Source organism: Meleagris gallopavo, chromosome Z, assembly GCF_905368555.1.
Source record: "Meleagris gallopavo chromosome Z, MGAL_WU_HG_1.1, whole genome shotgun sequence".
Lineage (NCBI taxonomy): Eukaryota > Metazoa > Chordata > Aves > Galliformes > Phasianidae > Meleagris > Meleagris gallopavo.
This window is the reverse complement of record NC_139435.1, coordinates 17,180,050-17,207,966: the sequence shown is the minus strand read 5'-3', so window position 1 is coordinate 17,207,966 and position 27,917 is coordinate 17,180,050. Positions and strand designations below refer to the sequence as shown.

General features: G+C 38.5%; 1 protein-coding gene across 1 annotated transcript; it reads right to left on the bottom strand.

Annotated features, from left to right (window-relative positions):
* Positions 1 to 157: 157 nt before the first annotated feature.
* DDX4 (DEAD-box helicase 4) lies at positions 158 to 27,322 on the bottom strand. The gene is made up of 17 exons (XM_085213911.1): positions 27,169 to 27,322; positions 25,680 to 25,806; positions 24,243 to 24,311; positions 20,806 to 20,880; positions 19,150 to 19,236; positions 18,446 to 18,529; positions 15,645 to 15,686; positions 14,318 to 14,460; positions 13,497 to 13,649; positions 12,169 to 12,323; positions 9,617 to 9,746; positions 8,414 to 8,580; positions 5,248 to 5,393; positions 4,422 to 4,521; positions 3,276 to 3,546; positions 3,041 to 3,121; positions 158 to 1,024 (listed from the first exon to the last, which is right to left on the bottom strand). The coding sequence occupies exons 1-17, from the start codon at positions 27,250 to 27,252 to the stop codon at positions 944 to 946; spliced, it is 1,995 nt and encodes a 664-aa protein (XP_085070037.1). The 5' UTR covers positions 27,253 to 27,322; the 3' UTR covers positions 158 to 943.
* Positions 27,323 to 27,917: the final 595 nt, after the last annotated feature.

The following is a 27,917-nucleotide window of genomic DNA, read 5'->3' as shown; positions in this document are numbered from 1 at the left end:
ACCTTCTTTGCTTCAGTCTTCACTTCAAATAGTTTTTACACATATTTCCAGTAGAAATAATTTGAGATGCTTTATTTGTGAACTGTACTAAATGCAATGAAATGTACAAAATGTACGAAAATTATGCTAACCATTATTTTACACGCTACAAATCAAATGCAAGCCTAAAACAGATACAGAATACCTCTTTAGTCAGTTACACAACTCATCTTGATATACCCCAACCAAACAGGTACAAGACAGAAGGCGGAGCAAAAAGCACCTTGTGATCGAAGTGATCCTTGAAACAAGGATAAGTCAGTCTCCTTTGAAGGCTTATTCTAAGAAACATATGACTCATAACTGCCCTTACTTTCGTTGCTTTTCATAGACGTAGAAGACTTCAAGTGTACATCTTCTTCCAGAAATTACTACTCATATGTATTTCCTGCAGCTAGCAAATCGAGAAAACCCCAAACTCCTGCAAGCCTGAAAGTCGTAATGGATATACAAATCCTCAAGGAAAATTGTCAAGAAAAGGAGTCACGCTGTCCAGGGCATTAAATACATACACTGTTTCCAAGCTGCAATTTAAATGAATTTTAATAACAAAGTATTAAGTTCCAGTGACATGCTATTTTCCACTTGCAAGCAAAACAGGGATGACACCATATTTATAGCAACACATTATTTATGGCAACATACAAGCGTCAAACACCTACTGACTGAAACATTTAACACTTAGTATCAGGCCTTTTTTTTTTTTTTTTCCTGAAAATGGCTTTTGCCTTCCTAAACTGAGAATCAACAATAGGTTCCTTTTTCATTGTTGAAAGCTTCATCATGAGATACAAGGTAGCTTGTAAACACAAAGCATTTCATAAAGCTTAACAGTAATTAAACATTAACTGCAACAATTAACTTAAACCAAAACAGAATGCAAGAGTTTAGTACTAAATTTGCTTTACTTCCATGACTTAGATGTTCTTTGAGAATATGACGTCCTCATTTCTCCTGGGTTCACCCTGCTGCTACCTGCATTATTCTAGGAAAGAGAATGGGTACTAGTTTAGAATCATTAACAGCATCAAGCTTTTAACAATAAAAGCTGCTACAAAACAACTGGCATTCATAACCCTTAATACTATCTGAACACTGATTTTTAAAACAAGGAAAGAGCTTTCCATAACTGCTTTTTAGACTCCAATCTAAAAATCAACATGCTTTCATCAATCTCAGTTTTTATCAGGTATGAGAGTAATCTTTTCCAAAGTTTAAATCTCAGCTTTTTGCCCTACCCAACACAAATTGGTTCATACAATGTCAAGGAAAAACTTTCTTCTCTTAAGGATGACTGTCTGCACTATCTTCTCAATAAAATCCTCTTCCACTGGAAAAACCTAGACAACTACAAGATTTCAAAAATTGCCAGATAACCTCCAGACTGCAGTTCCAAATAAATCATTTTATTATCAAATGACCTTTTCCCGCATTCCATTTCAGAGATAAAGTGAATACTGCATACAAATGAAGATTTCTCCTTATTCCCCAGGATAAATAACATCAGCATGTCCTTTACAATGCCTGAGTTACAACAACAGCCTACTCCAAATGACACAGTTATATTAGCACCATAACAAAATACTAGATATTGGTCTTTATCATGACTAGTAAAGCACTGGGGGGGAAAAAAAAAAAACTAGGATTACTAGTTTATCATTTCAAAGAAAAAAATGCTGATAGGAATGTGCTGTTTCTTGGAATCACTGTTTTCAGGAGGGCTCACAAAGCAGGCATTAGAATTTGAAGATCTCCCAGTCCAGAGTTCATGCACTGCATATATATGATTAATAGGGCGGCATCCTCAAACCATAACAAACAGCAAGCATGTTTCCTCTGAAACTTCTCTATTTACGAGTGTGTGGAATAAAAATTTCCTGTTTTATAATTCAGGCATTGCAAAGGACATGAAAGACTGGTTCAGATCTAGAAACTACAAATTTTAATGAAGTACTGGGACAATCCACAAAGCCTGATGTGCATTCAGAAACCAATTAGAAAAACTGATGAGATTTGCCTTTGGAAGCAATCTAAACAAATTAAGTGTGCTTCAATGCAATTACATATACATATTATGTATTAATTAATATTAATATACTACTTTACATATTACACATAAATATACAGTGTATATAAATATACAACAAGGCTTCAAGGATGAGAAAGAAGCAAGAAGTTTCAGTGTCCCAAAGACGACCCAAGGGGGAAAAAAAACATTCAGATTTGATTAAGGAATTAGACAGGCATATGGATACACCCAAAATAACATTTTCACAATTACAGAAGGCAAAAATATGAAATATGAAAGGAATATCTGAACTTGAATTCCAACTTCAGGCACCATATGAACATGCAATGAGTAAATGCAACTGAGATGTAATAAAATTTCTTATGAAAACAAGAGATCAATGAACAGATTTGATTAATATCAAAATTGTAGTAAGTAATTGAAGTACCAAGAATTATCAAACACCGATTTAAAAAAAAAAAAATCAAGTACACACAGCAGATTTGACAGCTATGCTTCTTAAGACTATCTCATTTACTCAGGTTATATTTTCATATCTGGCAACAGCAATGTTAAGAAACCAGAAGATTCCTCACAACAAACACTATAAAAAATTTTTATATGAATCAGATTAGGACATTTATCTAGCTACAATTACCTTAAGTAGTCAACCAAATCAGTTACTTAGTTACTGCATAAGCAGTAGAGAATTTTTTGGAACTACAGCTTTTGAGCTATATTTGCACAAACCTATTCTTTCAGAGTCATTTTGCAGATAAAGATTAATGCAGCTAGCAAGGCTACAATGCAAACAGTCAAACTTAAGACAAGTTATCCAAATTGAGTTTCAGAAAGATTAAGAATTTTTAAGATGCACAGCTAAGATAAGGGACTCAGGTTCAAAAGTTTCAGCAATATATAATTTGGATAAATGCTGCTAACCACACTTTTATATTGGCGAAGAATCCCTGCAGCAAAGACTTCCAGACTTACCCTATGGGCATGAAGTGATGCAACAACACTTGTTCTTTGGACAGCCATTTCTTCCAACCAAACTGGAACTTCCTGCTGAGCCTACATAATTAGAAAAGGGAATTTATAAACTCTGACCATTTTGCCACTTCACATTAAGAGTTGCACAACCACAATAAGGTTATAATTTCTGCTTAGCACACTAACATTAGATCCTTAGAAACACAGATGTTCAGCACTAGGATTTGAAACTTACTTCTGAAAGCACTTTAAGTAGAGACTGTACAAGATGGCCGTCTGACTGATCATCAAAGAATGAAACTGCTTTGCCAGTATTTCCACAACGACCAGTGCGTCCAATTCGATGTACGTAATCTTCAATGGTGTTAGGAAGATCAAAATTAATAACATGTTGAACATTTTCAATATCCAGGCCTCTCGCTGCTACCGAAGTTGCCACAAGAATTTGACATTTTCCAGAACGGAAATCATGAAGAGCTATCTCTCTCTCTCTCTGTTCCCTATCTCTGTCAAGAAAACAATTATTAGAAAATCTCTGAAATTTGCAGTAGTAAGATGCAAGTTAAAAGGTTCACAGACAGAAAGAAGTTCTTAAAAAAAAACCCATCATCTGCATGCTCCCCATTTAGCTTTTCTGAATCTTTAATGGATTAGTAATAAGACTTATCTATTTTAACTTGAAACTCCAGAGCAATTGCATTTTTTCAGAAAATAATGTGTTTCAGGACTACTTAACAAGTGTTATCTATGGTCCGCTTCAAGGTAAAATAATCTCAAGACTAAGCACAGGAAGGTAAACAGGGAAGGAAGGGTGGTAGGGCAAAGAAAGCAAGCTCAGGGAAGAGAGAACAAAAGGATACACAACACTAATGATCAGACGGCAAGAGAAAAATCTTTTTATACCAATCTCTATAAAAGTGCTGTGTAGGAAGTCCATGATCACATCAAAGAGGCAGAAACAACAGTATCAGAAACCTCTATGTAAAAGACTTGACTTACTGCTCCGGGGAATCAATAATATAGACAGGAAGATCCACAACTCCCACTTCAATTCATTAACACAATCTCAAGTCTTTTTTTTGTTTGTCTTTGTTATTTGTGTTACAACAGCTGATTCTACTGAATTTATTAAACACAATTTTCTTGTTCAGCAGCAGATGTAAGACTCTCCATTCTCACAGGGTATTTGAAATGTGGTCAATCATGAAGATCTATACTCAAAGTGATAAAACTCGCCTTCAGAAATGCTACATTTTCAACAGGATAGAGCTGCTGAGAATTACAAGGCAAACTAAACCAATAAAAGCTGATTTCAAGAAAAGTTTCTTCAGATACATTACTAATGATGTAATAAACACTTCAACTTTCACTTATTACTCACCCATGAATGCTGGTGGACGGTAAGTTTTCTTGACAAAGAAAGGCTGCAAGGTAATCTGCTTTTTTCTTTGTGTCCACAAACACCATGGTTCGTTCACCACCTAAGTTAAAAAGGAGTACAGATCTACTGGAGTTTGAAATCTGACGTAAATTCACTATTTACAGCTGCAGTTAAGAACATCTAATCCAAGAACTGGTTTCAAATTAAGTCTTTATAGCATGATTCCAACTCCTTGACTGTTCTGAACAAATTCAATCCGTCAATTTCTAAATCAACACAGAAACCCACATCAATAGTCATGCATTATATTTTTCTCCTCATTAAAAGGGATGAAAGATGAATTTTGCTCTGTGGCAAGTCCCCAGAGTGTTGCCTCTTCCTACAGCATATTGTTAGACATGGGACACCATTCTGAGTCCTGAAAAGCAAGGTATACACATCAAATTCATTTATAGTTCTGAGCAATAGAAGATACGAAACAGAGAATAATCAGAAAAATTCTAGCCTCTGAAAAAAATTCAGGCCTAAAAGTTTGCTTACATTTAATAAACCAACCATGTAGTGAGTATCAGGTGCTAAAGCAGTTAGTAACTGTCTATGCAAAGAAACTAACCATCTAGGAAGTTCCATCGCCATTACTCAAAGGTGAGACCTTGACAAATACCCATAACACAAACTTCTCTAAAACCTACGACTCCCTGGGAAATGCTTCAAGCAGTAGTCTTGTATGCAACAGAATGCAGTCAAGACTTGATCAACAGTAAGAGCATAAGTTTAAAAGTAAGTGATTCTCTCTCTCCTGGAAGATAGCTATAAGGAAAATTACCTGTGCTCTGTAGAATTTCTATTAGTTTATCCCTCTTGGATAACCGGGGAACCTGAAGAATATTTTGCTGAACATCACTGCAGGCTCCACAGGTATTTCCAATAACAAGAAATATATAGTCAGTTTTCAAAAATTCACCAGCCAGCCTTGAAGAGAAACGAACACTATTAATACGGCTTATTTTTGCTTTAAGATCAAGTAACCATCACTACAGTTACATATATAATTTCTCAGAGAATTTGAAGAGAATGAAATGCCACGCACGCCTTTTCTTTCAAAAGAGGCTGAGAAGATTGTATTGTTTCCTAAACAGTTGTACTAAAAATTATCACAAGGTCCACAACTTTTCAAAATACAAATACTGCATTTCTCAGTCAACTCAAATTGTTGAATTTCAAAATGCCTGAAATATGTTCCTGGCACATATGCTCACAGAACCATTTCTGGGGAACTATTTCATCACCATCTAAAAGGAACAAGGGAGAATCCCACACGACCCAGAACTCAAAGTTAGTCATGGAGGAGGCAATTCTTTTTTTCACTGTTCAACAAAAAAAACCCGCTTAAAAACATACAGCTTATACGCTGTATTCATTTACCAGGCCCCATAGGTGAAACTCAGCTTCTGTCCTGCTCTCAGATCTTTATCCGAGCGATCAAATTTGGCAAAATCAGTATTGCCAACAAGCACCCCATAACAGATGAGAATTTGTATTGAATTCTGTTAACTTATCTATAAGCGTGCTTCATATCCAGTGTAAACAGTGTAGTTTCCACTACACAAGAATTCATATCACAAACAAGTTAACATTTAACTGAAACTGGCAGCCTCCATTAAACTTAAGACTCCTAAAAAAAGTCAAGCTTTAAAGACATTAAAGGCCTGACTTAAGGACTTGAATCTCGCACCTAATTTTATACCACATTTAAGCCACTTACAGTTTCTCATAGCAAATACAGAGGTTACCACAGATTAACATCTGTTTGGTCTTATGATCTGAAAGGTAACTGAAGTCTCAGAGAAGCAGTTCTAAATTGAAAGTAAATGCTAAGTTTAAGGTCTCTGAAAAATGTCCATTAATAAAAACCTGGAAGGGAAAGAAGACACCTTCCACTTTAACAGAGGATATAGAGCCAAAAATCACTGAGCAAGATTTCTCACCTGAGGCAGGAAAACCATGGATCTCAACTCTTCTACACAACAAAGGTCAGATCAAAGTTTGTCATAGCTAAGATCCAAGCTCAAGAACAAAACTAAACAGTATGTTTAAACTAAACCTGGAGAGAAGTGCAGGAGAGCCTGAAATGAACAAAGCTAAAGAAAGCACCACGTTCTATACTATCGTAAGTGGTTTTTTGACATGGAATAAGGAAAAATAATCAGCTTTTCCGACTGCAGAATATGAAAAAAAACCAACTCCAAAAAAAAAAAAAAGCTTTCTACTTCTCTAACATGAGAATATTACTTTTAGGCATTTTAACTGCAAAAGGCTTTAAGAATGTTATGACATTTCCGAACTGGATTCATGGACTCACATCAAGTCTTCTACTAGCACTCGGAAATCCTGTAAGACTGACAGTAGCAAGGTAAATTTCTTCCATCAAGACGGAACAATTAGTACATATCTTACATGTTTTGAATTGAAGGCAATTTCCCTTCTGATGCTGATAGTTATAGCATTCTCAACTAATTCTCCAATACATATAAAAATGTGTAGCAAGCACATTAGCCCCAAAACTGAAAGGCAATCTAGAAATCCAGAGATCAACGTTTCTCTCTAAACCCCAAAACCTTAGCCAATTAGAGCATATTCCTTATCTTAAATAGAAATCTTTTTCCAATATATAGTGGGAAGTGAGATCACATTCATGCCTGAACAGTAAACACATAAGGAACATAAACCACACTCATCAACAATATTATCTGGATGTTTGATTTACAGCTGCAGAAACAAAGCCAGTTATTAGTTCACTACAGGACTTTCTTTCAATATAAATATCTCCACAAGAGAATTGAGGAACCAAAGCTACACCAGTCAACATAAGACTGTTTGAAGTGACTTCAATCCTACTTCACAAAATGCAGTCCATCTCACCAAAAGCTACATTAACTGATCATGTGATGAAGACAGTCCATCCCCCTCATACTGAGAACACCCAACTACCAAAGATAATTTTTCCTCACATCCAAAAATATCCTTCCTTTCTGAAAAGTCAGAACAAAGCCCTCAGGATCTAAAGTAACAACATATTTCACCTCAATGATCTGATCAGTTCATATGCTATCAAACTGTAATACACTTAGTAGTTTTTGTTTTTTTTTTTTAAGTCATAATATCACAATATCACTAACAAAATCCACCACAGTTATGTCAACTATTCAAACTGAAGTTTATACTCTTTTGATTTAAGATAGGATCTTTAGATGCCAGTCTTTTTAAAAATGGAAATACTGAAAAATATTCATCCGCCTACAGAGAATGGGATGCTTTGTTCTGTTACTGTCAGGTTCAGCAAAATCATTTCCATTTGTTGAAACTTGTTTCTTGCTGGAAAATAAAATTACTTGTATATAAGTGGCAGGGATGTAAGATGCATCTAAAACCCGTTAGTGGAAGTTTCAGAACTACTGAAACCAAATAGCACTCACACATGTAAAGAAGGACGCTATATGAGGAAGGCTGGTGGTGAAAAATAGTTAAGCTATCTGTTTAAATTATGCCTCAATACCTAAGACTACAGTAAGTAGACTTAGGTCTAAGTCTACAGTAAGTGCTAAGACTACAGTACCAGTGCTGTTTGATAAAGTGCAAGATTACTGCTTTAAAGCTCAAAAGTGCAGAGCAGGCAAACAAAAAAACCAAGGGCACTGTGAAGACTTCTGCAGATGTGAAATTCAAGAGCTTTCAAACTTCACAGAATTCTAAGAATCTCCTGAGAAAGAAAGCAATTCATCCTTCATCTGCATAAGTTAGATGTATACATGTAGATTTGCTACTGAGAAAAAAAAGCAAGTTTAGCAAGGAATATTAACAGTGTAGCTTTTCAGTCTATCCTAGCAAGTTTATAAGACTAAACAAACAAAAAAAAAGAGTCCTTAACCCTTCAGACATCTAGATCTATACAAGCGTACCTTCAGGTATATTTCCATCTTTGTTTAGCTCACCTTTGAACTTCTTCAGGAAAAGTGGCACTAAACATTAATGTTTGACGTCTATCTTTAGATGGCATGTCTGGATAAGAAATCAGCTTCTTCATATCTAATCCAAAACCCATATCAAGCATGCGGTCTGCTTCATCTAGTACCAAATATTTCACTTCCACCAAACTGATCTGCAAATATTTCAATGAAAGAAAAACTGCATTGTTCTACTGACAGTATACACTTAGTTGTCAAAATCCATTTTCTTTCTAGTTTAAGTTAATTGACAAATAAAAGCCCAGGTTCTTCTCAGGTATTATATCTTATTTGCACCTTCGTTTCTAACACTGTTAATCTGCACCAATTCTAATCATATGCTGAAATCAAAATGCTTCAGAACTTGGTTCCACACTGCAAATCAAGATGGAGCCTACTGTAGGTCAACTGTTATTCAGCATAATTGGTTTGAAGTCATGTCCAAGTTTTAGAAAGATTTTCTCATATAATCCTAACACATTCTCAAAAACTGCTTGGTCTGTAAAAAGTATGTGTCAAAAAGCATGTGAAGGATAACATTGTAAGTACGTACTGCTGATGAAGACTGTGACTAGAAGCCCAACGACCACAAAAAGCCAATCTCCAGTTAATTACCAACAAAGTATTTGTGCAAAACTTATCTGTCCACAACATCACTGAGACACCATTCCAATACCCAGCAATTTCAATTTGAATTTATAATGTCTAGAAAAATAAAAACTTAAATATTACATCTGAAATTTATTATATTTTGAATAAAATTAGCATTGAAAAGTTCAAAGAATTAACGTTAGCACAGTCCCATACATAAAAACTATTGCAGCAAAGAGAATAAGACATAAAGAGAAAATGTGTTATGGGATTTTCTATGAATACTAAGACAAAACATTCCATTTATTTAACTGTAAAATTTAATTGCCAAGAACATTACAGTCAATTTGATCTAAAAATGGTATTCTCAGTGTGACCGATAAGGATTGAAAAGACTGAACCCACCACACTTTCAAAAACATCATGGTATTTATTAATTCCAAGAAAACCTTACGTGCATTTCAAGGGCACGTTCAAAGGCAGCATACTGACTGGTCTTCATGGCTCCATTTTTGCTTTTAATAAATCTGAATAATGAACACCAGTACATACAAGGCTAAAAGAGCTTAGGGAAACACAGACTAAGTTTTAGAAGCTTACCTTCCCTTTTTCAATAATGTCAAGAAGCCTTCCAGGGGTGGCACATAATATATTACAGCCTTGCATTATCTGACGTATTGAATGACCTAATAGTGTGCCTCCATAGATCACAACAGGCCTTATAGAAGTCCTATTGTATAGAAAAAAATGGATTAATTATCTAAAAAGGTAAGCTGTATCATTACATGAAAATACGCAAATATAGTCAAATTTATCACAAACCAATTTGAGTGCTTTAATTCCTTTATTGTATAATAGTGTGTGTATAACAAATAGCAGAACCCAAGGCCAAAAATTCCATCACTGTAAGGCTCAAAGCTCCCATTCAGACTACATATTAGAGGGTGCACAGCATACAAGAGGAAGGAACATTGTATCTCAAATGCATTCTTCAACCTCTCTTCAACCTCTCTTCAACGGAGGTACAACACAGCAGTAAGAACTGAAAAAGTGTTATACACTGCTTCCTTTATACTGAAGACATGGCAGAAAAAAAGAGAAACTATAGTATTACAGCTTCACACATCAAAGGCACAGTGCAGCACATTTACAAGGGGAGATCTTTGAAAAGCAAAGAATGCTTTAAGCATTCAAGCATTAAGCCACAAATGTGTTCTGTCACTGAACCAACTTACAGAATGGCCAGAGTTGGAAGGGACCTCAAGGATCATGAATATCCAACCCCCTGCCACAGGCAGGGCCAATAACCTCCCATTTCATACTAGACCAGGCTGCCCAGGGCCCCATCCAACCTGGCCTTAAACACCTCCAGGGACAGGGCATCCACAACCTCTCTGGGCAGCCTGTTCCAGCACCTCACCACTCTCTCTGTAAAGAGCTTCCTCCTGACATCCAACCTAAATCTTCCCTCCTTCAACTTCAAACCATTTCCCCTTGTCCTGCTGTTATCTACCCTTTCAAAGAGTTGATTCCCCTCCTGTTTGTTGGCTCCCTTAAGCTACTTAAAGGCTGCCATCAGGTCACCCCACAGCCTTCTTTTCTCCAGGCCGAACAAGCCCAGCTCCCTCAGCCTGTCCTCACAGGGGAGGTGCTCCGGTCCCATGATCATCTTTGCGGCTCTCCTCTGGACCCTCTCCAACAGCTCTCTGTCTTCCTTGTACTAGGGGCTCCAGACCTGGACACAGTACTGCAGATGGGGCCTCACAAGAGCAGAGTAGAGAGGGACAATCACCTCCCTGTCCCTGCTGGCCATCCTCTTCTGTTGGAACCCAGGATACCGTTTGCTTTCCAAGCTGCAACAGCACATTGCTGGCTCATGTTAAGTTTTTTATCCATCAGGACCCCCAGGTCTTTCTCTGCAGGGCTGCTCCCAAGGACCACTCCTTCCAGTCTGTATAAATGCCTGGGATTCCTCCGGCCCAAGTGCAAAACTTTGCACTTTACTGTGTCGAACCTCATTAGGTTCACCCGGCCCACTTTTCCAGCCTGTTGAGGTCCCTCTGAATGGCATCCCTTCCTTCCACCATGTCAACCACACCACTCAGCTTGGTGTCCTCAGCAAACTTGCTGAGGGTGCACTCAATTCCATCATCGATGTCACTGATAAAGATGTTCAAGAGCACTGGTCCCAAGACAGACCCCTGGAGGACACCACTCATTACCAGCCTCCACCTGGACGTAGAGCCATTGATGACCACCCTCTGTCTGCAGCCTTTCAACCAGTTTCTTATCCATCAGTGGTCCATCCATCAAATCCACATCCTTCCAATTTGGAGATAAGGATGCGGTGGCCTTGCTCAAGTCCAGGTAAATGACATTGGTTGCCTTTCCCTTGCCCACCAATGCCGTCACTCCACCACAGAAGACCACCAGACTGGTTAAGCATGAGTTAGTACATGAATTTAGTACTCTCCCAATTGAGATTTTTGGTTCTATCTACCAAGTGAAGCTAAATCAGATCTTCTGTATAAAATACACGTCTATTAACAAGAACTACCTTATGCAGCCTTCTGTTACAGCTTCTACATGCATACAGAAAGCATTTTCACATTTGTATTCTAACTGTTCATTCCTGAAGATATTAATTCAGCTTCATAAATAACAAGGTTCAATCAGATAAAACTAAGCTGAACTAATTTAAGGCCATTATCTCTTATGCTATTGCTGTTCACCTATCTATTGCTATTGCTAGCCACCTGGAAAACAGAGACCAAGCTCCACCTCACCACAACCTCCTTTCAGGTAGTTGTAGAGGGCAATAAGGTAACTCCTGAGGCTCCTCTTCTCCAGACTTAACAATCTCAGTTCCCTCAATGACTTCTCCTAAGACTTATGCTCCAGAACCCTCACCAGCTTTGTTTCCCTTCTTTGGACATGCTCCAGCACCTCAATGTTGTTCTTATATAATTAAAAATATATCAAAATATAAAATACATTAAATATATAAAACCAAGTATAGTAATAAACCTGCTAATCAGCATTACCTACCTAAACTCCAGTGTTTGTAGTTATTTGATTGGCATAGAAAATTTTGGAAGTTTGTGGAAAAAGAATTATTTCTGACTCAGTGAAAAGCAAGTACAGAAGCTTACCCATACACAAACTTCCTTGCTTCTAAGAAGATCTGATTTATCAGTTCTCTAGTTGGCGCAACAATAACGCATTGTGGTTCTTGCTGCTTTTGGAAGACACTTGCAGTTATACCATCTTTCATCATCTGGTCCACAATTGGTAGAAGAAAAGCTGCCTAAAACAAGCATCAATGTATGTTGTTTAGACTTAAAACATTGATTGGTCATATTAAAGCTGTGTATCAATCTTAAAGATAGAATGATACAGCATAGTATAAACTTCAAGAGAAACACTGCAAAAAGATTGAGCTCAACACATCATAGAAGGTCAAAACCTTCTCCCTGCTTAAGTATGAAAATATTTCTCTAGTCCTTAAGATTCAATACTGCAGGAACACCACCACACACTACTTTGAGTTCTTCAGGCAGTTCCACACATCATCCTGACACAGAGTACTAATTAAGCACCCTAGGATCAAATACTGTCCTGAGACACATACTTAGAAGCTTTATTATCATCAGCAAATCTCTAAGTTAACAAGATGTTATCAGTCTCTGGATTACTACAACAGCAGACCGGTTTATGATATCTGCATCGGCACTCCTGCTTCCAAATAAGTCTAGTTACACCCAAAACAGAACCTTTGTAGCCTCTCAAAAAAGCATTCAGAATATTTCTAATTTAAGGTTTTTGCACATTTCAGCTTCTGCCTTCCACAAGCAGAAGACACATTTTTCAAAACAGTAACTAACAACATATATATCAAAGCTAGAATTTCACACAATGCTAAAATTCAAAATAGTATGTTTAATAGCCAAGTATACAGAGCTGTCTGTGGTAACATTTGTATACATTAAACAGTTTAACAAGTTGAGACAACTATCAGCTTCTTAACTCTAGTCTCTGTATCCTTATAATGAATCACTTAAAACTAAGCATGGTGCAAATCAGACTTGGTAACACTCAGGACAACAAACAAGGACAACACACCATAGAAATCCAGCATAAGTTTAAAAAACAAAACAAAAAGAAGTCCCTCTCAATATGTTGTCATTTTCCTAATAAACAGTTTCCACAATGGCCTACACATCTGCTTTCAGCTTTTGTAAGTTCTCGATAACTGGTCTAGTCATTAGTTTAATGAAGTACTCAAAAAATAAATTAAAACTGAGAATGACTCTCAGTCTGTTCTGTGCTTATGATACACTTATCAAATGGCTTTTCTTGTACTGAAATGAGAAAAAATGCTTACTAACAAAAGAGTGCTTATTTTGAAGTCTGAGGTATTTACCTAAAACTTCAAAAACCTGAATGTAGAGTATGAATGAATGCTACAGAAAATGCTTACTGTTTTTCCTGATCCTGTCTGGGCACACGACATTAAATCCCGCCCTGCTTGTATAACTGGAATGCTGTACTTCTGCACTGGAGTAAGTTTTGAATATCCAGTTTTAGATATATTCTTCCTTAAACTCTGAGAGAAGTTAGCTTCTTCAAAAGCCTACAAGAGGAAAATAAAAAAAAAGTACTGTACAGTACACAACCATGCATGTTTAAAAAATGAGATACTTACTGTATCTGTACAGTAGTACACAGACACTAAGACAGACAACTCTGAAGAGGGGTCTCACTGGTCATCTAGATAACAAAGTTCCTAACAGCAGATGCCTCAAAGTATTCCTCAAGCTACTCACATTCTTGAAGTATTGTTGTCTGTACAGCAGTGAAGGACTTCAACTGGTCTTACTAAGAGAAAACCACACAGAAGCTATATACAACATCTGGATTCAAGCAGGAAACATGCACCATGGTACACTATGAAGCTGGATCACAACTCCTCTGCTTTGTTTCCTGTAGTAGACTTACTCTGATGTACTCTTATTGTCCGTACTAAAACTGCTAGAGAGCTAAAGCAACATCCCTATCCGGGAGCAAAAAGCACCATACAGAGAAAATACACTCTCACTTCCCCCCATCACCCTCCTCCCACTCCCTTCTCCTACCTCCCCTCCTTCTGCCCTTATCCTTCCTCCTAGAAGGAAGATGATCCTTTCCCTTTCTTTAAAAATCTAGCCACCTTGTGTTACGTGGAAGCGAAACTGCATATTACTTTTTAAACAGAAAATCACAGAATCACACTCAATACTTGAGAATAAAATGTTCACTAACCAGTAATGGTGTTGGAGGGTCAAGTCCTGACATCTCAACAGTGCATTCATCATACTTGTCAAAATTAATTCCTGACTGATAACGTGCAAAGATGGACTGTTCATCATCAGGTGGAGGAGGGGGCACGTAAGTCACCTTTGGACCTTAAGAACACAAGAATAAACAGCGTCAAGAAAATTAAGACTGTTCTAAGTATTGCACCACTGAAGTCATTAGTACTTTCCTTCACCTTATAGGAGACAAAGATACTCCATAAATGAATTCTACTAAAACTTCGCTTTATACTGCAAGACCTAAAACTCGCTTGCAGGTAACATAGGACTTTTGTAAAGACATTTTATAGTGCATTCTCACATTTGCTCAGGAATCTTACTTTGAAGAGATACTAACAGAAAGTATGTTAGTTCCTACACAGCTAACACAAAAATTCGTAATACTGTAAACTGTTTCTACCTTCCAACAATGAAATTATTAATATTAAAAATGTAATTCATTTGTCCCTGGTAGTTCATTTATACTTCAGCATTCTGTAAGGGACTTTGCAAGCTAATAAACTCAGATGTAAAAATGAATTATTTGATGTTCACTAAAAGGTTTGCAACAGAAGTATTTTCACACAAACCTCAAATTATAACAATTATAAACCAAAATTATACATACAAAATTAAGGAACTCATTATTTGTCCTCCTGCATTTCAGAGGTACAAGAAAGCCAAATAATGTCAAATTCTCCTGCAAACACACTCAAGATAAATAAACATCCTGATAGGCTGACACATTCAATACATGCTAGGAAGTTGTTATCCACTAAACATTTCAACATGATTTCCTGCACATAGAAATCATGATATTCTATTTACCAATCTTAACTTAGTTAAACACATCAAGTCTGTCTTCTGTACATAGCTTTTAGAAAGTGACATCTTACATGAATAACCTACTACTTCCCTAGCATTTTTCTGTAACTAATCACCACTTACAAGTGATAGCCAATTAATTTCTAATAGCTGTGTCTCAAATAGGTAACAATTAACGTTAGAAAGAAGAGAAAATCATTCCAAAGAGGAATTCCACAGCAGTTCATTCCAAAACTAATCACCTTTATTTAGCTGAGAACAATGACCATATTGCTCCAAAATTTAAAGATGAACACAGTTTAAACAGAGTTTAACAGGACATGCTTAACAATTCACATTACACAGTTCAGAGAATTATAAATTTACACAAACCACTAACTTCTGTTTCATGAACTGAATTGCAGCAGTCTTAAGAAATTGCTGAGTCAAAAGCAAATTAAAATTGACATGTTACTTATGAAGCTGCTTACCTCTTCCACAAACAATTTCTTCATAGCATCCTTTATTAACTCCTGCTAAATGAAGCAGTCCAAAGTTGCTTGTTTTAGAAAAAAAAATTCCTAAGAGAACTTTTAAATAAGGACCTTAATGAAAAAGAGTATCCAAAAACACTTTGAAAACTCAGCAGCATATTCTGTTATGACTGGCAGATTGAGTTTAAGTATTTAGCTAAGCATTGAAAAACTAATTATGAAAAGTTTAAATATACAAAAAATGATTTTCTTGAAATCTTGAAACCTACCCTCAAATTTCTTTACCAAAATGGAAAGCACAGCTGCATATTTTTCACTGATGACAGAACTGCATTTAGCCAATCTATCTAAAATGTATGATGTTATTTGCCATAACTTGAGCTTGCCTTAAAGTTTCATTTCAAACACTGTTACCATCTGAAATACACACAGATGATTTAAATTGAGCAGTCAAATCCACAAAAAACACTAAATTTGCTAGTCATTTTTAATCTTCACATTCTGGGACAAATTTTCCTTTCAATTCCACAGATGATTTCACTTTGTTAGCATTTTCCCCAAGTTAGCCACCTTTCTTCAAAAAAAAGTGAATGATGACCCCATAATCATCACCCACACTTTTAAGGAACTCTTCCAACTGGCAATTATTCACTCCCTTACACTTTACAAAATTCATGGCTTTGATGACAATTTGCATGACATTATCCTTTTCTAAAGTTTTTGCGCATAGATTTTCCTGATGTCTGATGCAGTAATATTTCATCAAGCATGAGTTACCAGTAGAAACTGCATCATGTCCTAATACTTTATAAATTCCTCTTTTTGATTTTTATTTTTTAATCAACCATCACCAGGGCATCATCAGTAATGATTCACTGACAAAGGTTTAAGAAAATGGCTTTAATTTTTTTATTGCTTCTTACAACTCAAAAGAGATCTAGTTGTATCTTCCAGTGGCACCAAAGAAGCTATTTCTTCAGTAATATTATATTCATTATTAATATCTCTAAGGAAATTCCAAGTCAACCCATTTTTGTAGCATCAGTATTTTCATCCATAAACCATAAAATTTGAGGTAGTGGCAGGGGGCATAGGTCGTAGTGTGAACTGAGCTGGGCCACAAGTAGCTCAACGGTTGGGCACATCTGTTGAATTCTGCATAGCTCTTATGCTCTTTTAATGCAAAACCTACTAACATACCAGAATATCCCATCTCTGCTGCAGCAGGTGTTGGAATGTCTGAAGTTACAGAAGATTTGGAAAACAATAATTTATGTTTCTCACACACAATTACTTACACTGCGCATGCTAAACTTCTATGGTTTCATCTCCCAAAGATGTAAAATTGTACTAGTAACACTCTAATGGAACTTCCCCCAAAAAAGTGGGGGAAGAAACAGCAGCATGACTACTTATTGTCCTTTTTGAGAAACTGAACAGTGATATTACGAATGGAAAAAGGGACTTCGATTTTTAGTCCAACCAGCTAAGCAAGTTGATTAAATACTCAGAGACAACCTGTGTAAGCTCCAAGATTTTTTAATTTACAAGCAAGGGAATTGCTCCCCTAGAAAGAACCGCAGGTAATCTGTTAGAAAATGGTATGTCTACCTAATGGGAATTGCAGGAAAATATGTAATTAAGAATACTCTGAATGCTGCATGCCACATATTCCAGGGAATTTGTACTGAATCATTTTAGAAGACTTGATTCTGAGTTAGCATTCTGTACATAGCAAAGCAGCTGTTTCACTGTGGTCTATTGAGACTCAGCCCTTGCCGCCTCCCACTCCCCCCCACAGAGATATGTGCTTGCAGGTATTTTGTTAACATACAATAGGAAAGACAGCTGCTTCATTCCTATTTTTGCTACATTTATACGCCCTTCTTAATATTTTATATACTATACATGGACTTTCAAATTGAATATAGAATGTACTTGAGAGATAAATACATCTCAGACATTAGAGAATATATTTAGCCCACATGTGACCCTTTTAAGACAAGGGTTTGTCTTAGAAAATATTTTCTGACAATAAATTTTTGTGAACCATAGTATTGATGGGGAGGGAGGGGGGGCAGAGGGGACAGATATTCTAACATTGAAGGGAAAAACCTAAACTTTTTTTTTAAAACACAGTCTGGAGGGTCATTATCTACAGTCATTCTAGAAGAAGACAGAACGAACCTGAGAAAAATGCTAAGGACAACGAAGACACTTCATTACGTAGGAAATGGACATAGCGTAACACAGATGGGAAAGATTCTGAGTAGCAAAGAAAACCTCTCTTTGGGACATGCCCCAGCCATCTGCTAAGAGTCAACAAAAAGGAAGGGTGAGTATCCTACTGGGGCACAGAGAAAACCCTCAAGTACATAACTAAGTTTAGAAATCTCTGCCTCCAACACCCTACTTACTGTAAACCTCATGTGAACCCTGCCATTCTTGAATCTTTAACTAAGTTGCTGTATTTGACTGTAGTATAGTGTTGAACCGCTGTGTTAAATTGGCTAATGATTAAGTGCTGATGAAGTGCTACTAAGAATCACACAACCTAACTTTGTAAGTCACCATAAAAGTATTAGTAATTCCTATATGGGTGCTAAATCAGTTGTGGAAAATTCTGATTCTGAACAGCATGAAAACAAGTCGTCTAACTGTTGCAATAGGTCCTTAATTTCCAGTGGGGGAAAAACTAAACTAACATCATTTACCAAAGCTCTGACAGTACTGCTTTGCTATACACATCAGCAATGAGAAAATCCAAGACACAAATCATGCTACTAAAAACATCTCACCTGCAGGACCTCCAACTGCTCCACTTACTCCTGGGGCAAAGGGGCTGCCACGCAGAGGACTGTTTCTTATCTCACTGTTAAAACCTGTAAGAAATACAAAGCATAGTAAGGTAGACATCTAAAATTAGTTTTATAAAACATTATGCCCAATGCTAGTATTATAGGACCACATAATATCCAGAGCTGGAAGAGACCCACAAGGATCAAGTCCTCTGCCTCCAGACAGGATTACCCAAAGTTCCAATCTTTTGATTGAGTACACTATTCAAATGCTCCTTGAACTCCAGCAGTTTCGTGCCATGACTGCTGCCCTGGGGAGCCTGCTCCAGTGCCTCACTACCCAATCTCTGACATAGATCCTTTTCCTAACACCCAATCTGACTGTCCTGACACAGCTCCATGCAATTCCCTTAGGTCCTGCTGCTTTCACTGGTCAGCACCAGCACCGTTGCTTCCCCTTGTGAGGATAAATCCCTGATACCATTATGACAAAATCCATGGTGCAATATACCTAGGAGATTTTTTATAATTTTTACCTATTCTGTATTATTTCCAGTGATATGAACTTGCAAAGATGGTACCCAACACATCTGAAGAAATAAAGCTATTTCATAACCTTATACTTTTAGTTCTCAAAGAGTAATCAAATCAAAAAGAATGACCTAAGGTACAGACCCACACAAACCAGTCAACATAAAACTTACACTTGCTTTGCCCAAAGATGCCAGGAATGTCTCTAAAACCTTGTTCTTGCATACCAGGATCATTTGCGGAGTTCCCCTCTTGAAAATCTGCATCACGACACATAACACCTTAGTTTGTCCAATTTTGCACATACACATCAAGTGACCTTTATTTGATTATCCTGTGAAGTCCTTGCTTTACTTGTATTTTTTTATTGGAATTAACAAAGCTATATGAATTGCCCAAACATGAAAAACAAGTTATTTTTTTTTCCTAAAAAATACAAAGGAAGTCTACTGCCCTCTTGTATTGCATCTTGCCAGAACAAAACCTAAGATTAAGTCTTCGCTCTTCTTGTTAATCCAAAGGAAAACTGGTCTTCTCCATTTCACGAGTAGTACCATAGTGAGATAGCACTGCAGTTTCTACCTGCTATCCCACATTACTACTCTTATTTCCTCAACAGTCCTTAATGCTCACATTAACCCAGATTACCAATAAGTCTTACATTTACTGTGTGGACACAATGTATTTCTGGCTTTTCAAGTCAGGAGCAAAAACACTCTACAGTTCATAGGAGTTGTACTAGACTGTGTAACGTAAAGCCCACTACTATTAGTGTAAGCCAAAACAAAACTGAGAAACTCTCAAAAGCAAATTCTATTTTATTGTACCATTTTAATGCACCACGCATCTATTACTATTTACTTATTAATCTTTACAACTGGAAATTTGTTCTGCCATTTTGCAGTGACAAAAATCATTATGCTGGTTTCAGCAGAGATGATTTATTTTCTTCATAGTGTCTGATATGATACTATGTTTGTCTTTGGGAGGAAAAATACACTGATAACACACTGACTGATGTTTTAGTTGTTGTTGAGCAGAGCTGCATAGAGACAAGGATGTTTCAGTTTTTCAGCTTGTCCTGTTATCTTGCCAACCAAAGGACTCAGGAACAAGGAACTGGGAGGGTTGGAACATGAACAGCTAACTTCAACAAGGGAATATTACATATTATAGGCATATTCAACTAGGCATAGACATATTATATGACATCATGTGAAAAACAAATATAAAACTGAGAAGAGCTGACCAGGGGAGCAGCTCCTGCTCTGGGATTGCCTGGGCATTAGTCAACAGGTGGTGACCAATCGCACTGTGCATCACTTTCCTACAAATACTTATGTACTACTATCCTTACTATTATTTATCTCTTCCTTCTCTGTCTTAGTAATCAGTTTTTACTTTAACATACGAATTCTATTTCTCTTTTTTTCTCCAATTCTTTTCTCTATTCCACTTGGAGATGGGAGAGTGAGGGAAATTCTGTGGTGTTTAGCTGATCATATTCTGCTAGATGAGACCAAGTTCTCCTGCAATGCCTGTAGCTCCTTCACCACTGCTCAGTGAATACTGACTCATAAATAGCCCACAATTTGAGTTTTTCCAAATGCAAAACAAAAATTGCATTTTAAAGGAAATGGACTAAGTATAAACATTCTTAAGTATTACAGACCTTAAATACAGGTTTAGAGTTATTTTCACAAGTGTTAGTATTAGCCCTCAAGTCACAAACACTCACATGGATCTGATACAATAAAGCTGAGTATAGAAATAAGGAAAACAATTATCAAATACAAACAGTCACAGAACAAAACACTGCAGGAAGTTACCTCTGCTTCCAGAACTTCTCCCTCTACCAAATCCAGTTACTGGTTGATCTTCTCTGTTCAGACATAGAACAGAATCTACACGTAGGAAAATAAATCAACAATCAAAATCATCTTTGACTGTAGGGTAATTGGGCATTCTGTTTTGTTAAATGAACTCCACGTTAAAATTACAGAATCATTCAGGATGAAAAGGACCTCACATCTTTGATTCAGTCTCCCACTCAGAATCAATATCCAATTTTCACCATGGTGCTCAGAACTTTGTTCAGGCAGATCTTAAAAACCTCTCAGAATGGAGACAGAACAGCCTCTCTAAAAACTTCCTTCAATGCTGGAATGCCCTCACGGAAATTATAAAAAGTCCAAAAATCTTTTATTCTAACTTGTGTCTGTTTTCCTCTGTTCTCGTTTTGCATGTCAATAAAGAACCTGGATACACATTCTCAGTAATCTCATAAGCAAAGGAAGGCTGTTGAATGGCCAGCCCAAAGCCCTTCAGCTCCTGCTGCCTCCTTGATGCCCTGGTCAGAGACATTGCTAGGAAGCACCCTGGACTTGTGATTATTCTGATTATTACCTGCTTCTAGTAGCTCAGGTTGGCAGCAACAAAATCGATGGGAGAAGCCCAAGGGCTGTCAAAAGGGACCTTAGGGCAGTTAGCTGAAGGAGTAGAACTCAGGTGTTTTCCTCAACTCCTTTAGTAGCAGGGAAGAATACTGAGAGGAACAGGAAAACCAACACGATCAAGATATGGCTAAGAGGCTCATGCCATCAAAGGAATTTTTTTTTTCCCCCCAATTATGGAGTGGTTTATACAGCACCAGGCCTGCTGCCTCAAAAAGACAGGGTTCACCTGCCTCAAAGGGGGAAAAGGATTCTAGCCCAGGAGTTGTCAGGGCTTGTTAAACTAAATATTAAGGGGGGAAGAAAATATAACCAGGCTCACTAGAGATAAGCTTGGGACAGCACGCTACAGTTGAGGGTGAGACAACGGCCCAGCTGAAGTACGCCTACACTGCTGTTGATAAACTACTGGATGGGATGCTGCAATCAGACTGGCTGTGTGCTAGTGAGATCCCTCGGTCTGCTTTATGAGGTGCTAAGTACAACGAAACATATCTGAAACACTTCTAAACCAATACACACACCATGAGAAATAAGCAAGAAGAGCTAGAAACCTTGCCTCAGTCCAGTGCTACATCATCACTGCTGTATGTGAAACCAGCCCTGTGAATGGTGTGATGGATGGTAACAAGACTTTTCAGAAAGAGGTAGGCAGAGCAGGACAGTGACACTATATGTTGTGCAGAGGCTGGACTGTATGGAGCTGACACTTGTCAACAACTTGGTTGACAGCCTCTAGGTAAGGATTAAGGGACATGAAAACAAAGGAAATGTCACTGGGGGAGTCTACCATAGACCACAAGGCCAGGATGATGACACTGATTTACTACTCTTTAAGGAACTCAGAGGGACTACAAGCTCAATTTCCTTTGTCTTTACGAAGCACTTAATTGACAAACTTAAACTGGAAACACCACACAGGTGATATTAACGGATGCAGGAGATTCCTAAAACAACATCCTGATGAAGACTTGCTGGTACAGGTACTGTGGGAAAGGAAAGGAGCAATAAAAAAAAAAGTGTCCTCATAGCTGTTCCTCACAAACAGAGAAGGCCTCAGGGGTAAAGGGACGAATGGTGGTCATCTTGGCCATAGTGACCAAGAAGTATTAAATTCAAAATCTTTTGCGATAAGAGGAAAACTGCCAGCAAAACCTCAACCCTGAATATAAGGAGGGAACTAGTTATTAACAATCCCTGGGAAACAGCTTTTGAAGGCACCAGTATGTCAGCATTGCCTACTCTAAGTATCATCTCCTGAATGCACAGGAATCAGGCAAATCCACAATGCAGAAATCAAGTAGGTGGGGCAGAAGGCCAGCTTGTCTCAACAGGGATCTTCTTCTAAAGAAGTGGCAGAAAAAGAAAGCACACAGCTGCTGGACGCAAGGTCAAGCCACACGTGATGACTACAGGGATGATGTTCACATCTGCAGGGAAAAAATTTGTACAGCCAAAGCTTTTAAAAGTTGAAGTTAGTCATTACTGTGGTAAACAACAAAAAGCGTTTTTTTAAAATACATTAACAACAAAAGGAGGACCAGAGAGAACATTGGTTTGTTCTTGATGAATGTTTAATCAATGGATATACAGATGGTGTTTAATCAATGGATATACAGATGGTGTTTAATCAATGGATATACAGATGGTGTTTAATCAATGGATATACAGATGGTACAGATATATATCCAGGAGCTGGGCTAATAGAATTTATATTGGAGAAATAAGAGAAAGTCACTCACCCTGTCCTGGGCTCACGAGATGAACTCCTAATGGAGCAGATCTCCAGAGAGAGATCCTTCCCCACTGGCAGTCAGCTCTTAAATGGGTCTAGGAGAGGTGGAGCCAGGCTCCACCCCTTCCTGCAGCACAGGTGAATTGCCTTCACCTGTGCTCCCATGGCTGACTCATTGCTCGCCTCAGGTGATCAATCAAAGGTTCAGGCCATGATTCAGCAGCCCCATACAATGAGAATGCTCATCTCACAACAAGGACAAAGACAAAGCATGAGACATTTAGTGCCTTCTTTGCCTCTGTCTTCAACACTGATGAACTCAGGGACCCCAGATGCCCCAAACTGGAAGACATGGTCCTCAGCTAACTACTCATCCAAACCCAAACTTATACAGGATTTGCTGCTCCACCTGGATTCAGGTAAGTTTATTGGGCCCAATGGATTTCATCCCAGAGTATTCAAAGGGCTGGATAATTGAGAGATCTCAATTCTTTTTCAAGGGTCTCGAGACTTTGGAGTGGTATCAATTGACTGTATGCAGCTTGGGTTCCCAAGAGGGGAAAGAAAACCCACAGCAAAAAAACTGCATTTCAACACTGGATCAAGTTGAGAAGAGGGCTAGAGGATGCCTATGCAACTGGTGCACTGTCACCTTTAATTCACAGTCTGTGAAATTAAGGTAAGCCACAGTAATCAATTTCAGTGTTTAACAGCTACAGTAACACATTAATGGAGGAAATAAGGAACAAGATTTATTCAATATTCAACTAAATCCATACGTAACAAAGCACATTAGAACTCAGCTGACAGCATGAACAAGGTCAGCACACTATATGTGAATGTGGAACAATAAGAAACTACTACAGAATGCAACAGGGTGTCCTTAAATGGCTATGCTAGGGGCACATACAGCTGCCTCCCAAAACAAAACAGCATCACTCAGCAACAGCTTTGCAACTAGCACACATATTTCAGTATCTATTAAGGTACCAGTAAAAAGGTTGCTACTTCTAATGTTTTGTCCAAAAGCAAGGCTTAATAATCCCCAAAACTACAAATTTGAACTGCACAATCCTACCTCTGCTCCCAGAATAACCTCCAATGTCGCGCTGCATATGCAGATTTCTGTTAGGTCCTTCATTAGCACCTGGTAGAGTAAATAAAGCTTTTGACACTGTCTCCCACAGCATTCTCATATACAAACCAATGAAATTCACCCTACATAACCGGAAACTAAGGAGTACTTCTGGGCCCCAAAGATTGCAATCAATAGCATAAACTCCAGGCAGAATACCCCAGAGTCTGTTAATGGAGCCAAAAGAATTTACCATCTTCAATCAAGTCTTGGATCAAGTGACAGAGTGTACCCTCTACAAGTCTGCACACTTCTTTCAAACATCAGCTGAAGCACAATTCGTTAACTGTAAGTTAAAAGTTTTCAAGAGATAAAGGTTTATCCAGCCCTTTCTGGGGAGTTAAAAAAAAAAAACATCAATACCTGTTCTCTGAATTCTCAACTTCTAACAGTTCAAGTAACAGAACTGACTTCTAGGTCTTGCCCATCCTAATTTTCCAACATCTTGCAAATAAGTAATTAGATAAAAAAAATAATCTCCTTTTTACCTGCACACTGAAAGGCAGGAGAATGACGCATCAACAATAAACATACTGCCTTGTTCTAAATGCTCATAAAAAAATGAATCTATCTGTGCTAAGCATGACATGTTAAAATAGTTTAGGTTGTGCTTCCACAGCTGTTTGAACTAAATATGAACTATTTATTTTTATCTCAGACAATTTCACTGAAGTTAAAGTATTTACATGCAGTTTCAGCAAAGATCATTCCTAAGAATAAAAAACAACGAGAACTCCTTGATGCCCTATCCCACCTTCTCTCAGTTTTAAGCAAAATTTGTTTCCTGATCTGGCTACCATCACTCCAAGTAAGTGCTGGACACACTGCCTCTAGCAACATCAGCATTGCCTATCCTAACTAAAACTTCTGTTCAAGTTTAAAAAGGCATAATCTTCATGAAACCAAGAGTACTTTATGGAAACTTACAAAGTTAAAATTACATCTTATTTAGATGTGTTGTTTAGATTTTATTTATTGTTTGTTTTGTTTCTTAGCGTGCCAACAGCTTCCTGTGATTTTTTTTGGTTCTCATTAAAATTGTCAGGAAGTATCTTGACAGGCCTGCTCAACAATGCATGTAGTATTTATTCATTTTCAACACTATTTATAACAGGCATTTGTGGAAATGGTTACCCAGCTGTCATCCATTCACTTTAAATTATACAATGTATTCAACACCAACTACGGTAAACACAGGAGTGAGGGACATAAGTCAAACTTATGCCTTGTATTATTCGTACAATTTGTTTTTGCTTATTGCATGGGGGAACACAGGAAAACATTAAAAAAAAACAAGAATAGTACCACGTTACATCTTTAAACTTTTCAAGTCATCAGCTTCCCCAAATGTCAGTAAAAGCTTAAGTAGTTTTTACATACCGAGTGAGCCTTTATTCTGACTAAAGCCAAAGAAGTGGCTGTTTGGTCTACCTGGGAAGCCAGACAAGGGGCTGCTTGGTCTGCTGGAGAAGTGGAGGGATGGGCTGTTTGGTCTGCCAGAGTTAGCCTACAGGGGAAAAAAAGGGACATCACAATGTTACCTTCAAGCCAAGCAAAGTATATGTGAACTAAAGGTGCATTTAGTTGCTAAGTCTCCTATTTGAAATAAAGTGTCTTCTGTACCCATGCGCACAGTCTTTCAAATTGTTCTGCTCAAAGTTTCTTAAACTTCACTACACTGAAGTGCATAATGTTCATACACAAATGTCACCAAAACCAAGTTATATACAACCAGTACGAAGACAAGATTATCGTGCCTCCTGTCTGACTTGTAGAGGCATCAACTTCACTTTGCTAACAAACATTTAAAGCCCATTAAAAACATGTGTTGCCCAAAGCAATAGTGCAGTCTTTTACAGTACTTTTTTCCTCCAATTTAAGCTTAGGAAAGTTTCAGACTACAAGTACCATGAATAAGACTATTTCCATCAGCTTCACAACTGCATTCCCTTCTTCTTCCACAGCATGCTTACAGATTATCCTTAGGTATTTTAAAGATGTCAGTCTCTCAATTTATTCAAAGATTCAAATACCCCATCTGAAACAGTTCAGAATAGCCTAATTTTCACATTGTACCACTGTTTTATTTCCAGCAAAGCCCAGGTTTAAATTTCTCCTGTTTAATACAGATTAGACATATATTAGTAGGCCAAAGCACTAGGTGATAGAGGAACATCAAAAAATTACCAACATTTTTACTTCCAGATCATTTTTTTTTATTTTACTACAACTTACATACTTTTCTTGTTGCAGCTACCAACCATTACAGGAAACTAACCTCAAACCAACAAAATCATCATTCTGATAGTACACGCTACTACTTCTTTAGGCAACCGTACTTTCAGCTTGGCACCCATTTGAATAACCCATTCATCTCTCCTTACCACCCATTCCTCAAGGCTCATTTGTAAGAGCTGTAAGACCAACGCCAACTATCGAAGACTCCTAACAGGTCCTCCTGAAATTTATAGCAGTTTCTTCTGATATTCGTTCATTCCACAAGTAGTAAAATATTATTTAGCTATCTCTCATTACACTCCTCTATCTCACCCTTTACTTCACACCAAAGCATTTAACTGCCATGTAATAAAACAGCAAGATTGCATACGAGTCACTTATACAGAAGGCTCAGCCACCTCTCCGTGCAGCCCAAGCCAGGCTCTGACACCTCAGGCACGGCCGTTCCCTCCCCAGGCAGCTCCATGCCCTCGGCTTCCACAGCACTGCCCGGCACCTCCTCCTCCGCACACCGCAGCGCTCAGGGAGCTGCAGGGAGCACCGAGGCGGCCTCTCGGCCTCCTTTTTCCCAGACCGGTCCAGGCCAGCGCCCCGCTCCCTGCCGCCCCGCCCTGCCCTGGACACGACTCACCGTCCACGCCCACTCGTCAAAATGCCGCTGTGAAGCCGCTGCCGCCTCCTGCTCCAGGAGCTCCGTGTCCCAGTCCTCTTCCATGGCGAATGCCAGCAGCTCACCTGCAGGACCAAGAGCAAGTTAGCAGCACCCCTCGCCCAGATGCCACTATCCCGACGGCTCTCGCGATGCGGACACGCGACGCACCTCTCCCCGGCACGCACTGCCCTCGCCCCACGCCCAGTTCCGCTGCGGTTCCGATGCTCCGCGCCGCGCACCCCCTACCAGAAACCGCAACTTCCACTCTCCGCTCCAAATAACATGGCGCTGTCTCCCGAGACGCCTTATATAGCCGCCACCGCGTGCCCCGGCCGTGCTTCGACCGCCAGCCAATGGGAGCGCGAATCGTCAGTCGGCGCATGCGCAGCAGCTGCCAGGGCCGCTAGGGGCGCGTGGTGGGGGTGGGGTGAGAAGGTGGTGCTAGCCTGGGCGGTACCGTGTTGGGCGGGAAGGAGGGTGAGACTGCGGGCCGTGCTTTTCCTGCCTCCGCTTCAGGGTACTTGGGGAGCGCGGGCAGAAGATGAAGACAGGCGGTGCGGGTGGGCTGTACCAAGGCGTTTGTCCATAAGTCTGTCCTGTAGGCATCGGAACACCTGCGTGGCTCCTCGTGTGCTGTGGGAGCACTCTGTTTCACAGAGACCTATCGAATTCAGCTATGTGACACAACAACAAACGTGGGCTATTCTGCTGCAAAAAATATGGACAAA

Excerpts from the sequence above, each read along its gene's own strand:
- DDX4 (XM_085213911.1), bottom strand. The coding sequence starts at position 27,252 with ATGGAAGAGGACTGGGACACGGAGCTCCTGGAGCAGGAGGCGGCAGCG. Across the intron at positions 18,530-19,149 it reads CATCTTTGGGCAAAGCAAGT|GTTTTAACAGTGAGATAAGA; the intron begins GTAAGTTTTATG and ends TATTTCTTACAG. Across the intron at positions 15,687-18,445 it reads AGCAGTTGGAGGTCCTGCAG|GAGTTAATAAAGGATGCTAT; the intron begins GTGAGATGTTTT and ends TTCATTTAGCAG.